The sequence below is a fragment of the Sus scrofa genome, chromosome 10 (assembly GCF_000003025.6).
Source record: "Sus scrofa isolate TJ Tabasco breed Duroc chromosome 10, Sscrofa11.1, whole genome shotgun sequence".
Taxonomy (NCBI): domain Eukaryota; kingdom Metazoa; phylum Chordata; class Mammalia; order Artiodactyla; family Suidae; genus Sus; species Sus scrofa.
In genome coordinates this window covers 13,939,737-13,954,108 of record NC_010452.4, presented here as the reverse complement: position 1 = coordinate 13,954,108, position 14,372 = coordinate 13,939,737, and the positions used below count along the sequence as shown (strand labels likewise).

Below are 14,372 nucleotides of genomic sequence, written 5' to 3'. Positions count from 1 at the left end.
GCAACTAAATGTCCATCGACAGAGGAGTGGATGTAGAATATGTGGTGTACATGTACACAATGGAATATTACTCAGCCATAAAAAGGAATGAAATAATGGCATTTGCAGCAACCGTGGATGGACCTAGAAATCATCATGCTAAGTGAAGTCATATGCTATCACTTATATGTGGAATCAAAAAAAGTGTACAATGAACTTCTTTGCAGAACAGATACTGACTCACAGACATTGAAAAACTTAATGGTTTCCAAAGGAGATAGGTTGTGGGGGGAGGGATGGGCACTTGGATTTGGGATGGAAATGCTATAAAATTGGGTTGTGATAGTAATTGTACAACTATAATATAATAAAATTCATTCAGTTAAAAAATATTTATTTATTTATTTTTAAATGAGAGTTGCAATGTTTAATTCAGGTTCTCTCTTGTTTTTTTGTTTTTTGGGTTTTTTTTTTTGTATTTTTTTCTCTTTTTTTGCAACAGTAAGTGGGAAATCCTGGGCCAGGGATTGAACCTACACTGCACAGCAGCAACCAGAGCCACAGGGGTGAGAATGCAGGAGCCTCAACCTGCTATGCCATTAGAGAACTTCCTAAAAAATATTTTCAAAAATATTTTCAGTTAAAAAAAAATGCTATACTGACTCCACAGCTTGCTTTTTTATTTAACAATATAGCTTGGAAGTCTTTCCACATCAGCAAAGATAGGACTCTCTGCCTCATTCTTTTTAATGGCTACATAGTATTTCTTCATATCGATCTATAAAATTTTATTTATCCATTCTACTGACTGATATTTAGGCTATTCAGAATGTTCAGTTTTTACAAACAGTGCTGAGAAATATGTTCATCCATGCTTATCTTTGCATTTCTAGGGGACAGTTTTATAGATGCAGAGGTTTTCAAGAAGAGAACTAAAATATTGTGTTATTTCCTTTCAGTTATTTATTAATTTTATTTTTTGATGTTTAGCCTTTTAATCAATCTGAAATTAATTTTGTGGATATGAATTAGTAATATAACTGCTCCCTCATGAATAGTGCAATTATCTTACCTTTTGAAATTTGAATAGTTTCATTCTTAGCTAATGGTTTTTTAAGAGTATCTCCATCATATCTTGGATTTACATATATTTTTTTTTTTTAGGGCCACACCCACAGCATATGGAGGTTCCCAGGCTAGGGTTTGAATCAGAGCTACAGCTGCCGGCCTACACCACAGTCACAGCAATGCCAGATCCGAGCTGTGTCTGCAACCTCTACCACAGCTCACAGCAACACCAGATCCTTAACCCACTGGGCAAGGCCAGGGATGGAACCTGCAACCTCATTGTTCCTAGTCAGATTCATTTCCTCTGTGCCACGATGGGAACTCCTATTTATTTATTTGCTTTTTAGAGCTGCACCCACAGACCTATGCAAGTTCCCAGGCTAGGGGTAGAAGTGAATCTGTGCTGCAGCTGCTGGCCTATACCACTACTCATGGCAATGCTGGATCCTTTAATCCACCGAGTGAGGCCAGGAATTGAATCCTCATCCTCATGGATACTAGTCGGATTCATAATCTGCTGAGACACAACGAACTGTGCCAATTGGTTTTCATTCAAGTTTACTGTGTACTAGCACTGGGGCTACAATGGCAAAGACAGTGAACCCTCCTGGAGTTCCTGTCGTAGCTCAGTGGTTAACAGATCCGACTAGGAACCATGAGGTTGTGGGTTCGATCCCTGCCCTTGCTCAGTGGGTTAATGATCTGGCATTGCTGTGAGCTGTGGTGTAGGTCACAGCTGCGGCTCGGATCCCGCTTTGCTGTGGCTCTGGCGTAGGCTGGCAGCTACAGCTCCGATTAAACCCCTAGCCTGGGAACCTCCCCATATGCCGAGGGAGCGGCCCAAGAAATGGCAAAAAGACAAAAGACAGTGAACCTTCTGTTCTTACAGCAACTTCTGCTGGAGGTAGAATCAGTAAAAAAGTAATGTAATTCAGATGTTAAATAAGGAAGAAAAGCCATGGGATATGACAAAGGGTATGTGAGCAGAAGGTTTGGCTGCAGCTTAGTAAGCAAGTGGTGGAAAGAGAAGATTGGCAAGGCCAGATCACACAGGGCCTGCCTCATGAGCCAGTTTAGATGTTCCTCTGTGAACCATAGGAAGCCATTAGGTATTTTTAAGTGGGGAAATGATCCAAAGTGATTTATGTTTTAGAAGCATTCTCTGGGGCCTGTGTGAAGTGGCCAGAGGGAATGAGTAGATGAATGAAGACTGATCTAAGCGATGGCAATAGTCCAAGTGAGAGGTGATAGCAGCTCAGACTAGGGTGGTAGAAGTGTTAAGTGAAAAGTTTTGGATGCCCTTCTGGAGGAAGAGTCAACAGGATTTAATGGAGGTCAGGGAAAGGGAGGAATTAAAGGGGGTAGCTCAAGACTGTGCATGTGCTGGGCATCATATTAGTTTTCTTGTAATTTTTATATTCCAGACCTTTCACTCCCAATTTTTTCTCCCCCTCATCCTGCACCGCCATTTGTTTCAACTGTGAAGACTTTCCTTAATTTTAGTACTGACAGTAAATGAACTGCTCTTGCATGTTTTGGCATGCCCACAGCATGTGGAAGTTCCTGGAGCTGGGGATCAAACCCGTGCCTCAGCTGCACCCCAAGCTGAACCCCTGCATTGACATCAGATCCTTAACCGCTGCACCACTAGGGAACTGCTCCTTTTGGGAATCAGAAAGCAAGGCTTTGGATTTAGTCTACTGGGGAACAAACTCCATCTCCTCCATTTACTGTGACTTGGGGCAGGTTTCTTCACCTGAAAAATGGGGTTGTGGATTATTTAAATTCAAGTTGGAGCAGCTTTATACTTTTACATACTCAGCATCCAGAAGATCCTCAATATATTCAAATTTGAAAAGTTTGGGAGTTTCCATCATGGCGTTAACAAATCTGACTAGGAACCATGATGTTGCAGGTTCGATCCCTAGCCTTGCTCAGTGGGTTAAGGATCTGGCATTGCCGAGAGCTGTGGTGTAGGTCACAGACGAAGCTTGGAACCCACATTGCTGTGGCTGTGGTATAGGCTGGCAGCTGTAGCTCTGATTTGACCCCTAGCCTGGGACCCTCCTATGCTGTGAGTGGGGCCCTAAAATGGGAAAAAAAAAAAAAAGCAAAGTTTAACTAATTCTCTTCAGATTCGGGGCTGTCAAAATCAAAAGGGCAAGAGCTTGGGCATTGTTCACTCTCCTGACAGTATTTAGCTAAGGGAGGATTCCCTCCACTTGCCTAAGAGAATGACATTTCCAAATTCCTTCTTAAAATTCTTCCAGAATTCCCGATTTCCCCAAAATGTACTTATCTGAAGTTATTTTTCTGGAATCTTTAGGTATTAATCAACTACTTTCATAATATACTTTATATTCACTTTATATTCACCACCTTACTGCAGATGTTAACAACTGAACTTAATTAACCAAAGGTGTGGTGTAGGCTATGGTCCTCGCACACCATTTTGGGTCCAACTCCAATTAACTACAGACTTTTCCTAGGTTAAACAGTTATATAGCCAACTCCAAAACATAGCAGGTAAGAATCCAGCCCAAGTTAATGAGCATTAACCCAGGGATCAATGGGAGTGGCCAAGCACACTCATATCTAAGTCAAAGAATAACTCTTAGTTCAACATTGTATACATACTTCCAGTGCCAAGCTCATCTACTTTGTATCAAACATACTTCTATTTCACTAAAGCTTTTGTGTATATCAATATTTTATTTTGGTGTAAAGACAAGAAGCTGGAAAATACACTGTATTTAAAATTTTCTTGCAGTTCCCATTGTGGCACAGTGGTAAATGAATCTGACTGGCATCCACGAGGATGCAGATAAGATCCCTGGCCTTGCCCAGTAGGTTAAGGATCCTGTGTTGCTGTGGCTGTGGTGTAGGCTGGCAGCTGCAGCTCTGATTCAACCCCTAGCGTGGGCCCTAAAAAAAAAAAAAAAAAAAATTTCTTGGTTCCCCCTCACATTGTGGATATCCTCTCCCCCAAGAGGTAACCTGTTCAAATACTTGGAAATTACAGCAGCAAAACAAAAGTGCAGAAAAAAGACCAGATGGAGAAGGTAGCCTGGGCCTGTCATGTCACTTGGTGTATTTCGATAAAACTTTTAGAACAAAAGACTAATTCTAAGAGCCCAAAGGATGGTTAGCTCCTATTTGTAAATAAATGGCTCATTAAGACTAGCAGGTAACCATTTTTTCTACCCTATTGCCATTTTCTCTAATAATTATCTCTAGAAAGAGGGGCCTATCATTTGTCTCTTTCCAGAACTGCAGAAACTCAACAGCTGACATTGGCTCTTAATAGCTTATATTGCAACGACTAGATCCCATGTTAACAATTTAGAAACAGGATCTAAAATAATTTCATATCCCCTCACAGAAGGATTTTGTGACTTAATGATCTAAAAACTGAGTTATTAGGGATTCCCATTGTGACTCAGCAGTAATGAACCTAATAACTATGAGGATGTGGGTTGGATCCCTGGCCTCGTCCCGTCCAGTGGTTTAAGGATCCAGTGTTGCTGTGGCTGCAATGAACACCTGCAGCTGCAGCTCTAATTCCAATAGCCTGGAACTTCCGTATGCCGTGGGTGTGGCCCCAAAAAAAAAAAGTTATTGCTAAAAAGGGGCTTAAGGGAGTTCCCGTCGTGGCGCAGTGGAAACAATTGGACTACAAACCATTAAGTTGCAGGTTCGATCCCGGGCCTTGCTCAGTGGGTTAAGGATCTGGCCTTGCCATGGACTGTGGTGTAGGTTAAAGACACAGCTTGGATCTGGCATAGGCTGGCAGCTGCAGCTGATTGGAACCCTAGCCTGGGAACCTCCATATGCTGTGGGTGCTGCCCTTAAAATCCAAAAAAATCTTAAGACCAATGTTTATGTTCATAAACTCAATGCTATACCTATTGACAGGTATCTGTTCTTAGCCCATTGATTAGTTCATCTCAGTTTGCTGCCAGAGCAGCTTCAAACACTCATTACTGTTACAACTAAAGTCAGTACATTAGGGATGTGTTTTCTAAGTCTTAAAAAAAGTTCATCTTCACATCCATCTATCACTCCAATGCAGAATATACACAGGCTAAGAATGAACTATAGGTGCTTGATTAATAACTTCAGGGATTAATACACAGTATCTTAAAATAGCCAGCTCTCCAATGCAATATTTTTTGAGATGTAGACAGTTAAAATTTAAATTACCATTAAATATACATTTAATAGCATAGATTGTTTATAAATGTACTTCCACTACTTATACAGGCTTAACTATTTCCATGCGATTCTGCTGGCCAGCTAGGTTTTGGAATTGTTGGTTAAAAATTTCACATATCCAAAGAGCTAAAATCTGGTCTTAGCCAATAAAACTTTCCATCTGCAAACTTCTAAAAATGAGGAGGAAGGCCAGTAGCTCCAGATTCCTTCCCATACAAAGCTTATGTGTTCCCTCTCTCAACAGTCTTGTTTCAGATATAAAGTGACAAAACACTTGATACAATTAAAGTTATTCTGAATGTGGAACTTTCAAGTGAATAGATTGTACGGGTAAGTTGATAGTAAAGACCAAAAGCAGGTATAGTTTAATGTATTTTAATAGCAAACTTACAGGAACAGCACAGAAGACAGACAACATTAAAAACATGTACTTGCATGTAGGACAACTCAGTTAGAAAAGTATAGTGAATGGATGGAATCTACTGTATGATAAAAATGCTACAAACACCATTTAGTTGCAGTCAATAAGAAATTTACTTGTTTTAAAAAAATCCAAATGCTGGCATTGTCCAGAAAAATTTAACAGGTTTATTTATAATTGTTATAAAGTTGAACTGCTGAAACTTGTTCACTGAAACATTTTGACTTGCATTAATGCTTTATGTCCCCGCATTTATATTAAAAATTCACACACAAATGAAAATGGAAAAACTGCCAATACCTGATTTCTGTCCCCTATTTTTCCACTTGCAATCATATACTTAGGTACCTTTTGACCCCATGGAAAAAAAATATCTAACGTTCAGAACTACCAATAACAGGAAGAAGAGAATTTTTTTTTTTTTTAAAGAATGAAATGTTTCCCATCATAGTGGATTCTTAAGCACGTTCTCCACGTATGCGGCGTGCTAGCTGGATGTCTTTTGGCATAATTGTTACACGTTTGGCATGGATAGCACACAGGTTGGTGTCTTCAAAAAGGCCAACCAGATAGGCCTCACTTGCCTCCTACAAAAGGAATAAAGAAAAACATATTAATGTTAATGTAAACAGTTAAGATACATCTTTATCAGTTAAAATGATCAAGTTTTTGAGCCCTTTAAAATCCTACTTCAGGAGATGTTGACTATTTTACCAAATGCTCACATTTTCTTTTAATTAAATAATTAATTTGGCTGCACCCATGGCATGTGTGAGTTCCTGGGCCAGAGATCAAATTTGAGCCACAGTTGCAGCAACGTCAGATCCTTACCCCACTATGCTGGGCTGGGAATAAAATCCAGGCCTCAGCAGCAACCTACACTGGTTCCTAAACAGCTAGTGGGAACTCCCAAATGGTTACATATTATAATTTGTGGGACAAGGCTGAAAGGCAGCTTATGAAAAGTGAAAAGCTCAAGCTTGTTAATCTTTACCAAATAATACAAAACTTATTTCGTTACTTAAAAAGTTTCATTTTTTCTAACATTATGTGTGATTTCTAGTAAAGCATATCTTGAGTTAAGTCAAGAAATCCAATTTTGGAGTTCCCATAGTGGCTTACAGGTTTTAGGAACCTGACTAATATCCATGGGGATGTGGGTTCAATCCCTGGCTTTAAAGGGATTAATGTTAAAGATACGTGATGCTGTGAGCTGTGATGCAGGTTGCAGACGTGGCTTAGATCCGGCGTTGCTGTGGTGTAGGCCAGCAGCTGTAGCTCCAATTTGACCCCTAGCCTGAGAATCTCTATATGCCATGTATGAGGTCCTAAAAATATATATATATATAGCTGACCACAGGTTTCCATCATAAGGTCCTTCTTCTCTACCTTTTCTTTAACACCTCAGTTTTCAGAGTACTACAGGGTCCCAGAACACTTGCGTCTTAATTTACATACATTAACCTATTTTGCTGCTGTGCCCCCTACTTTCCCCTACTAACTGTACCCCCCCCATGTACCCCAACATGTACTGGCATTTGTAACCCCCCAGAATTAATATTGACCCCTCTGGTTTTCCCCAAAACAGTATAAGATGTTTTTATAATTAACTTTTATTATACATTTTATAGTTATCTGAAAAGTTGAAGAATCCTTTAGTCCAACTTAAAACATCTGCTTACTCATTTTGAAATGAAGCTACTGTTTTGTTTTACCAGTCTAGTCATCAGTCCAACTGTTTTAGTGGATTAAGAATACTGAATGAAGACCTTATCTGGCCTCTCTACATGCAAGTTTTCTCTGTTGAAGACACATTTAAAATTATTTCCAGGAGTTCCCATTGTGGTACAGCAGAAATGAATCTGACTAGTATCCATGAAGATTGGGGTTCAATCCCTGACCTTGCTCAGTGGGTCGCTGTGAGCTGCAGTGTAGGTCACAGACACAGCTGAGATCCCAAGTTGCTATGCTGTGGCGTAGGCCAGCAGCTGTAACTCTGATTTAACCCCTAGCCTTGGATCCTCCATACGCCAGAAGGTGTGGCCTTAAAACAAAACAAAACAAACTTCAATTTGGAACCTTTAGGTAACTATAAAACAAAAAGAAACACAAAATACTTGAGCAATTCAAGCCCCTCAATACTAAATAACACACAAGATATACAAATGGGAAGAACCAGATTTACTTTTTACCAACTTTTTTCTGACTTTGCCAATAAAACTTGAGATCTGCTTTTAAAAGTACTAACAGCAACGATTAATTCAAATGGTCTACATTAGTCCACCTTATGAAAAAAACTGTAACCTTCACGTTTATGCCATTCATCTTTTTTTTTTCTTTCCTTTTTTGGAGGCTCATGGAATTCCTGGGCCAGGGATCAGATCCAAGCCACAGATGTAATCTATGCTGCAGCTGCAGCAATGCCAAATTCTTTAACCTAGAATGCTGGGCCAGGATCGAACCTGTGTCCTAGAGCTGCAGAGACACAGCCACACCATAGCAGGAACTGCACCTTTACCTTTTTAGCCTATCTCTCTTCTATAAAAATTTGTTTCACTCAAATTTTACTATCCTTACATGACTTTCTTCATCTTTTGTTATCAAGAGCCAAGTTTTATTTATCTACCTTTTAAGGCCGAGTTCAAGACTATTCCATGAAGGAGAAACCAAACACTTCTCTTGCCCCTAGTTCCCAGGTGCAGATAACTTTGAACCCTCCTAATTCCTTGGCACTCATAATTGGCATAGTACATCAGTCACTTTTAAAGCCCTTAAATTACTTAACAGTGATCTTATTTTATACTCACACTGCCTTGCCCTCAAGTAGAGGTTTGAAAAGTATTTGCTGGGTTTTTCTTATCTAACTATAACTGAAATTTGATCTTTTCTATGCAAATAATCCCTTCTTACCTATTCCAAAGAATATATTAAAAGTAGAAGTCCCTAATATTCAGGGATTCATTCTTGGGATATTTGAGAAATAGGTAAAAAGTTTGGAAAACATAGCATATTGTAGCCTTCAGATACTAGGACTTCAGATATTAGGACCTAAGTTCCCTAAGATAGAAACCAGTTCAATTTGTCTCACCCAGCATATTTTAGGATCGTGCAAACCTGGAAGGCTTTTGCAAAAACACAGCACCCTAAGCTGGTATATGGACAAGTAAACAAGTCCTACAATTCAGAGATCATTTGAAGTGGAATGATCCATTGGCTCCCCTAATACCACTCAAAGGCAGCTGGGGCTCTCACTGCTGTCTTAGAATCTGACCACAGGTTTCACAGGGTTTTGTCTGGTCAGGTCTGGGAGGAGAGTCATTACTCACAGGGAATTTAACTATGACCCATATATTTCTAATTCTATTACCAAGGTCCCAAAGTCTCCTAAACATTAAGGCTATAATGGGAATTAAAGACCTCTACATTAATTTATAGCCAAATGAACATAATTTTGAGATAATAGCAAAATAAAAAATATCTTATGACTGGAAGGAAATGTTAATTCACAACATTTTCAATATATTCAATGTCTGACTTCTACCATTTTAAACCACCAATGTCCATTTTTAACTCAAGGATGCCTTAGTTCAAACTATTAGTGGCAAAGACTAAATTTTAAGTTAGTTCATTCTTGATTATCTACGGCAAACTTAGACTAATTTCTCTATCATCCTCATTGGACTACTTCCCGTCCTCATGTAGCTGTTTTTAAAAAAACTTCTAACTACTAAGATTACTCTTCCAATAAAGAGCTACCTAATGCTAAAGTACTACAGGTAGCAGAGTTGAACATTTTGCTAAAAACCAGTACAACTACACTTAATGACATACATAAAATACATATCTTAATAAACAGCAACATGAAAATTCAGATACAAATTTGAAAAAGACAACAGTCTTGGACTTCCCGTCATGGCTCAGCAAAAACGAATCCGAATAGGAACCATGAGGTTGCAGGTTTGATCCCTGGCCTTGCTCAGTGGGTTAAGCATCTGGCATTGCTGTGAGCTGTGGTGTAGGCCAGCAGCTATAGCTCAGATTGGACCCCTGGCCTGGGAACCTCCATATGCAGCCCTAAAAAGCAAAAAAACAAAACAAAACAAACAAACAAACAAAAAACCAAAAACACCCCACAATAGTCTTTCACCCATACTGTTTAGTAATTAATTCACAAAGCTCCATCACTGACACTTAAGCTCAACATTGTTGGACTTTCAAGTATAATGTTGTGTTCTTCAAGAAGAGCCCTGCTAAACAAAATGAGCAGCTTTGAATCAGTGCCTGAGAATACTGTAATATCTCAATATTTAAAATTAGAGGGGAAATGTGATCAGCAATTGTAGTAATAAAATGGGCTCTAGAGATGGTCAATGATTAAAACAAAATAAAGGTTTTAGGTACTAGCATTGGAAGATTTTAGTAGTTTGAAATTTCAGTAATTTCAATTCATTGAGAATTTAATGAATGTCTACTCCTGGAATTCACCAATCAAGTGAAGTTCAGACTAACCATAGAAACAGCTCAACCAATTACACTTCAGGGTAGAATCCACCTATCAAATCTTCCTCACACATAAAGGAAAAGCTTGGCAACAGCAGCCCTGAAAAATCCTCCAATGGAATCTATGTAGATTCTGGACCCTCCCCCAAGAGATTCCAGATTCAGGTCTGTGGTGGTGCCTAACATTCCACGCATTTTTAATCACCTCCAACCCCATGCTCTGATGGAGGTGGTAGTCTTACCACACTTTGAGTTACAATGATCTAACTAATGCCAAACACATTAACATAATAGTAATAGGTTCCTTAAGTGATTGATGTTAATTATATCTATATAACTAATCAAATCTTACTTGTAGGCATTTCAAGTTTTAATTGTAGCATAAACCATCAATATTTCAAATATATAACCACAGCTAAAACAGTATTTCTCAAAGTTCTGACACACTGGAGCTAAGAGTAAATTCACTGTTTGCCATTTAAGTAGAAATCCATACATAATCCCTTTCAGCAAACAAGTCTTCGAATTTCTCTTTTACAAGCCTATCTTTTCCTCCCTATTGTCAATCCAATCCTAACTACCACTCATGCTTCTTTTACCTCAATGCACACTTAATACTGCCAATTCTCACCCCACATATTTCTGTATTTGCAATCACCTCTTCAGGTGCTGGAAGCCATTTATTCTAACTTCCCTAAAAAATTGTCACTGTTTGAATCTAATCACCAATACAGACCTTTAGCCCCATGACTTCTTAATGTCCTGCAGCAAGTCAGCTGAACTAGAGGGCTTTTTTTCCCTTTAAACATCTCAGTGTCTCAAAGTCTAAAACTACATATCTGTAAGTATGTCCTTGAGCAACTTAACCTTTCTGACACCTCAACAGTGAAATAGTTATCACGTACCTCATCAGTTTGTGGTGATTAAATTGCACAGGCATATGCAAAGATTTAGAACTGTTCTTGGTACAAAGCAGTACCGCCAACTCTTTAGAGCCTTTCCCACCCACCATTTTACCTGCAAAGCACCAATAGCTGCACTCTGGAAGCGCAGATCTGTTTTGAAGTCCTGAGCAATTTCCCGCACCAGACGCTGGAAGGGAAGCTTGCGAATCAGAAGTTCAGTGGACTTCTGATAACGTCTAATTTCACGGAGTGCCACGGTACCAGGCCTTTAAAGCAAAACACATTAAAGAAATGGTTACCAAATACATAAAGACATAAGAGTGATCAGCTTTGAAGCGATGCTGTCGCTCCCCCCCCCCAAAAAATCACCTAACTATTCTTCAGGTTTGGTATCAAATTTCACTTATCAATTTATGACCTGAATATTCAAGTCTATTAAGAGTAACACCACAATACCTTTAGAGCAAAAAGCATGGTATTAATGTAGATTCCTGGCAGGGAGTTTAATCAAAATCCCCTTTATTTTCTTCATCTTTCATATATACTTAACTAACTTCTGTAATAATTATCATATCAGCACCCTCAATTCTTCTAAAAGTCCTACCAACACAACCCAATGAGCTTCATTTAAAAATACACTTACATTAAGTTTGGTTTCCCAGAACACCTTTAGTTTGACTAGGACCATCACTCATCAATGATTAAATCTGAATACTCTTGACTGTGTGAGGTGTCTTCCATATAGAAGTTTTTTCTTTTTTTAACTGATTTTCAGCCAGAAAATTACCTCAATTCTGACTTATTTCTTCCACTGTACCAGCTTTTACTTTAGGTTAACTGTAAAATCATTCACAGAGGGCACCTAAATACGGATAACTTCTGCCCTCTAATGGCAGATGCCCTTAACAACACTGCTCAGGGTAGTTCAAAACTAATGTTTTAATAGACGGAAATAACCCAATTTAAGTAAATGAAGGACTAAAAATTCTCCCAATCGTGATAAAATTATTTTGACAACAATCAAGAGCATCCTCAAAAGGGTATTTAAAAAACAATACTTTATTATTTAAAAAACTTCTAATGTGTCAGCTAAATAAAATTTTACTCCATAGCATTAACGATATTACTGATGCAACATCTCCCTTAAGCTAAGATTACAGCTTCGAAATTAAACATGGTCCTTAATAAAACCCAACACCAAATATAAAATTTAGTAAATAACCAAAAGGGGAAAAAAATACCAGTTTCCCTAAGGCAAAAAGGATGCTTATTATACATCTTTTTATTAGATTGTATAGCTATTACTTCGGAAGATACACTTTGCCCCATTTTTTTCCCGTCTTTTTAATACCTGTAACGATGAGGTTTCTTCACCCCTCCAGTAGAGGGCGCACTCTTGCGAGCGGCTTTTGTAGCCAGTTGCTTCCTCGGTGCTTTACCACCAGTCGATTTGCGGGCGGTCTGCTTTGTACGAGCCATGGTATAGAGACCTCCTTACTTACCTACCAGCATCAAAAAAAAAAAAAAAAAAAAAAAAAATCACCACATGCAACCACCAAACATACAAGTTTTCCTGCCACTGCCACCGCGCCCCCCCAATCTGAAAATTTGGCTCAGTATTTAAAAATGTCCGTAATGTTACATAATTTGAAAGGGTGCAGATTACGCCTACCACCCAAATATGACTTCTTGAAACAAACTGTAGTACTAGAAAATTGTTAGCATTAACACCAGTCACCTCTCAAAATGCTAAATCTGAGCGATAAATGGCAAAACAAAAAGACCCCTATCTGCCTTCGCTTCAATTTCTTTAATTAAAGTAGAAATTAGAAATGTCTGTAAACATCCGATCAACGAATAAGTCAAAATAATGAAGCCACAAACCACAGAAAGGTCGCGTCAAATTACAGCAAAAAAGGTTTTAGCCCCCCCCGCGCTGCCCCCCCCTTTACGTCTGGCAGTTGATAGACTGCTGTAAATATCAGAAAACATTCCTGATTTTGCATCTCTACAGTTCTGTTGACAAAAAGGCGTCTCCAAAAACAAGAGGGGAACAACAGCTACCACCAAGCGAGCATTCTACAAAGCCCCGTCCTCGCCGTCCAGTCCTCCGAGGCTTCGCAATGAAATAAAAACAAGTGCCCCGCACCCAGGCTTTAATTAACGCACGAGAGCGACCGACCGGTCCACCCCAAGCACGACATAAACTTTTGGTTTCGCCTCCACCGGCCCCTCGGCACAGGGTCCCCCAGCCTGCCCGTCTCGCTCCCAGCGTCTCGCGCAGCCAAACTGAGCTCCCAGACCCGAACAAAATGGAAACAATCGCAAAACGTATCCGATTCCCTACCAAAGAGACAAAACACCAAAACGCTTGAAAATACCCCGATCCCCTGCCACGTGCCGCCCTCCAAAATGCAAAAGTTTTTTTTTTTTGCATTTCAAATGCATCAAGTTTCCGCTTCTCTAAAAAAGGAGAAAAACATGTTTCTCTTTTAAAAATTGTCCTCCTTTTTTGAAATGGGGAAGAGAGAAACGGGGGAAAAAATATGGTCGGTGACCAGAGAAGAGAGACAAGATGGTGAAGCTTAGCAACAACTGTGGGGAGGCAGCAAAAAGCGAGTTACCCCAGGGTGGGAAGCAGCGGCAATTTCCACCCTTTTCCCGCCCGAAAACTGGGGGCCGGGGCCCGGGGGCTGTAGTTAAGAGGCCCGCGCGGGTCATGGTGAAGGTCTGGGGTCCCGGGAAGGGGCGCCGGGCGGGATTTCACCGAAGAAAGAGGAGCCAGGGGCGCGGGGAGGAGGGAGAGCAGGCTCGGCGACGCGGCGGTTGCTGCTGTTGGGCTGAGGCGGCGAGAGACGGGGGAGCCGCCGGAGCCGCCGCCGCCTGAGGGGAGAGGGAAACTCGCTCCTCTCCATTTCTGGGCCAAAAAGTTTGTGGGCCAAGCAGGAGGGACCGTGGGGCCCCCCTTCCGCACCGCCGGGGCCCGGCCCGGGGCTGACGGCAAGCGGGGCTCGGTTCCGGGGAAGCGGGCAAACGGGGAAACTTACCCCCCTTCTCCTTCGGCTGGAGCTCGGCGAGCTAGAGGCGGCGCTGGCGTTGGCGAGCGACGGCGGCGCGGCGGCGGCTGCGAACACAATTGAAAGATGGCTGACACCGAGGCTATCCCCCAACACACGCCGCCCCGCCCCCGCGCCGCGCGCCAACCAATCACACACAATGGAGGGAAGGCTCGGCCCCGCCCCCCGCCCCTTGCTCGCGCCCCGCCCCCGCCCCTCCCCCCGCGC

At 40.8% G+C, this 14,372-nt stretch overlaps 1 protein-coding gene across 1 annotated transcript; it reads right to left on the bottom strand.

Moving 5' to 3' along the window:
* Positions 6,133-14,171, bottom strand: H3F3A (H3 histone, family 3A). Its single transcript, NM_213930.1, is given in 4 exon segments — positions 6,133-6,270; positions 11,201-11,354; positions 12,440-12,590; positions 14,136-14,171. Coding segments are annotated over 3 exon segments (411 nt in total). The 5' UTR covers positions 12,568-12,590; positions 14,136-14,171; the 3' UTR covers positions 6,133-6,141.